Below are 3,382 nucleotides of genomic sequence, written 5' to 3' on the forward strand. Positions count from 1 at the left end.
CTCATGAAAATGGACAAAAGGAGGAGCATGGCAATATGTTTTGAATTGAATAGAAATGATTTTGGAGACAGATGCTGATCTAGGAGTAAATGTAGAGTTTCACTCTGTGAAACCAGGCAGGAAAATCTCAAAGGCAAATGTTCAAATGTTAGTTTTCCAATTGCAATTGGAAAGATGATCCTCTACTAAAAAGGATTTTTCTTTGGTAATTCAGCATCATTAGCCTTGGCTCAAACCACACCTAACAGGAGAGGCACTCATAGCTAACAAGTAGTAATGAAATCTTCAAAGAGTTTTTACATCAGAAAGGCTTTATGTGAGTTGAGGGACAGGGTCTTAAAAAAAAATCCCCACATCCTTTTGCCTATTTTGCCTAAACAGGAGTTAGTTTATAGCATATGGTCGAGTGCTCTGGGAAAGGAATCAGCATTTTTTTCTTTTGATTTTAATGGGAGTTGGTGTAATAGGAATAGATTGCAGTAAATATTGCGTGTAATTATTTATTAGACTTTAGGAAAACTCCTATTGCCAAGACCCCTGGGCATATGGATGGAGTTGGGATATTAGGTAGAAAATACAATCAGATTCAGCGAATACAGTTGCAAGGCCATTCTACTAATGGACTCAAAGGAAACTTAGGTTCTCTATCAGGCCCGGAAGTTGGCAAACTTTCTGGGGGAGAAAAACAATCAGGTTAGGACATGATGGCCTCTTCTTTGGCCTGTATTGTAGCTGGGAACCACACTTTGCTGGGGGGAGGAAGCCTCTATGGTTCTTCTTGCCCATAATGTACAGGCCTTTGCCATATTGGTCATTGAGATCAGATTTCCAGCTCACAGTCTCCATGGCCTTTGGATCTGGGGAGTCATGGGAATATAGGTTTCTCCTGCTACACAGAAGGAACAGGAGGTAGTGAGTGTAAACTATCTTCTGACTTTTTGTCATATGGAGATAGCCTTGTGAACAAAGAGGTGCTAAAAATGAAACTTGAATCAGGCATATTTGGATATAAATCCAGATCCTGCCAATTACTACCTAGATGTTCTAGGGTAAATTACCTATATTTCTGAATTCAGAAGGGTTATTTTGAGGAATATAGGAGGCACTCAATAAATGCATCTGAGAGCTAGCTGGGGGATATCATAGAGAAGGTAAATACAGATGATTTATAGTCCTTTCCCTGCCCAGTGAGGCAAAAGGGAGCTTGTACTAAGCATGGTGATATTCTTTTTTTTTTTTTTTTTCTCATTAAACTTTTCTTTTAATGGGTCTCAAAATTCTGTGACAGATTTTTGGTCAAGTTGTTTCCATTAAAAAGTACTGATTTTAAAAACTAATAACTTAAAACTGCCACACACAAAAACAAATGGTCCACAAAACATTCTCCTTTCCTTCTGAAGGTTTTATGATGCATTGTTATCATTAACCAGTCTTTTACTATTAAACTTAAATGGCCAATTGACACAAACAGTTCTGAGACCGTTCTTCCACCACTGATTAAGATGGCAGGTATTGGGGATAATATTCATTTAGCCTTCTGAGCTTTCTGGGCAGACTTGGTGACCTTGCCAGCTCCAGCTGCCTTCTTGTCCACTGCTTTGATGACACCCACAGCAACCGTCTGTCTCATGTCACGAACAGCAAAGCGGCCCAGAGGAGGATAGTCAGAGAAGCTTTCAACAGACATGGACTTGCCAGGAACCATATCAACGATGGCAGCATCACCAGATTTCAAGAACTTGGGACCATCTTCCAGCTTCTTTCCAGAACAACGGTCAATCTTCTCCTTCAGCTCAGCAAACTTGCAGGCGATGTGAGCTGTGTGACAGTCCAGCACAGGTGCATAGCCGGCACTGATTTGGCCTGGATGGTTCAGGATAATCACCTGAGCTGTGAAACCAGCTGCTTCCATTGGTGGGTCATTTTTGCTATCACCAGCCACATTGCCATGACGAACATCTTTGACAGGTACGTTCTTGACATTGAAGCCCACATTGTCCCCAGGAAGAGCCTCACTCAAAGCTTCATGGTGCATTTCAACAGACTTTACTTCAGTTGTAACGTTGACTGGAGCAAAAGTGACCACCATGCCAGGCTTGAGAACACCAGTCTCCACTCGACCCACAGGGACCGTACCAACACCACCAATTTTGTAGACATCCTGGAGAGGCAGACGCAAGGGCTTGTCAGTTGGACGAGTTGCTGGCAGAATGCAATCCAGAGCTTCAAGCAGTGTGGTTCCACTGGCATTGCCATCTTTACGGGTGACTTTCCATCGCTTGAACCAAGGCATGTTAGCACTTGGCTCCAGCACGTTGTCACCATTCCAACCAGAAATTGGCACAAATGCTACTGTGTCAGGGTTGTAGCCAATTTTCTTAATGTAGGTGCTGACTTCCTTAACGATTTCCTCGTATCTCTTCTGGCTGTAGGGTGGCTCAGTGGAATCCATTTTGTTAACACCAACAATAAGCTGTTTTACACCCAGTGTATAAGCCAGAAGGGCATGCTCACGGGTCTGCCCATTCTTGGAGAAAACTGCTTCAAATTCACCAACACCAGCAGCAACGATCAGGACAGCACAGTCAGCCTGAGATGTGCCTGTAATCATATTTTTGATAAAGTCTCTGTGTCCTGGGGCATCAATGATGGTCACATAGTACTTGCTGGTCTCGAATTTCCACAGGGAGATATCAATGGTGATACCACGTTCACGTTCGGCTTTCAGTTTATCCAAGACCCAGGCATACTTGAAGGAGCCCTTTCCCATCTCAGCAGCCTCCTTCTCAAATTTTTCAATAGTTCTTTTGTCGATCCCACCACATTTGTAGATCAGATGACCAGTAGTGGTAGACTTGCCCGAATCTACGTGTCCAATGACGACGATGTTGATATGAGTCTTTTCCTTTCCCATTTTGGATTAGGTTTAGCGGTGGTTTTCACGACACCTGTGTTCTGGCGGCAAACCCGTTGCGAAAAAGCAGCATGGTGATATTCTTAAATTTTGAATTTTGAACACAGCCTGTTTACTATTTGTCCAAAGCTTTCCAACTCAGCACCAGAGGTAGGTTCATAAACCACAGCATTATTTATGGGAAGAAAAAATATACTTCTGGCCTAATTTCTTCACTTTTCCTACTCTATTTCACCTCCACTTTGGATATATTATGAAATCCCAGTAAGGAATAGACTTGGTAGGTTGTCTAGAATGTTTTGTCTTTAGGTAGAACTGCAAGCAAACCACATGAAAGAGTTAAGATTCCAGCCTTATATTTAACTTCCCAGTGAAGTGCTTGAATACCATAATATGTCTGAGTAAGTCATTCCATTGTGTGGTAGCTATGTTACTTCACTTGCACTTATTCTTCATATATAACTTCAG

At 42.2% G+C, this 3,382-nt stretch overlaps 1 protein-coding gene across 1 annotated transcript; it reads right to left on the reverse strand.

The window, feature by feature from the left end:
- Positions 1–1,422: 1,422 nt before the first annotated feature.
- On the reverse strand, positions 1,423–2,976 carry LOC120226938 (elongation factor 1-alpha 1-like). The gene has a single exon (XM_039225110.1). The coding sequence runs from the start codon at positions 2,912–2,914 to the stop codon at positions 1,526–1,528; it is 1,389 nt and encodes a 462-aa protein (XP_039081041.1). The 5' UTR covers positions 2,915–2,976; the 3' UTR covers positions 1,423–1,525.
- Positions 2,977–3,382: the final 406 nt, after the last annotated feature.

Source organism: Hyaena hyaena, unplaced genomic scaffold (assembly GCF_003009895.1).
Source record: "Hyaena hyaena isolate Hyena2069 unplaced genomic scaffold, ASM300989v1 scaffold_1931, whole genome shotgun sequence".
Taxonomy (NCBI): Eukaryota; Metazoa; Chordata; class Mammalia; order Carnivora; family Hyaenidae; genus Hyaena; species Hyaena hyaena.

Bases quoted from the DNA above. Each gene is read 5' to 3' on its own strand.
- LOC120226938 (XM_039225110.1), bottom strand. From the start codon at position 2,914: ATGGGAAAGGAAAAGACTCATATCAACATCGTCGTCATTGGACACGTA.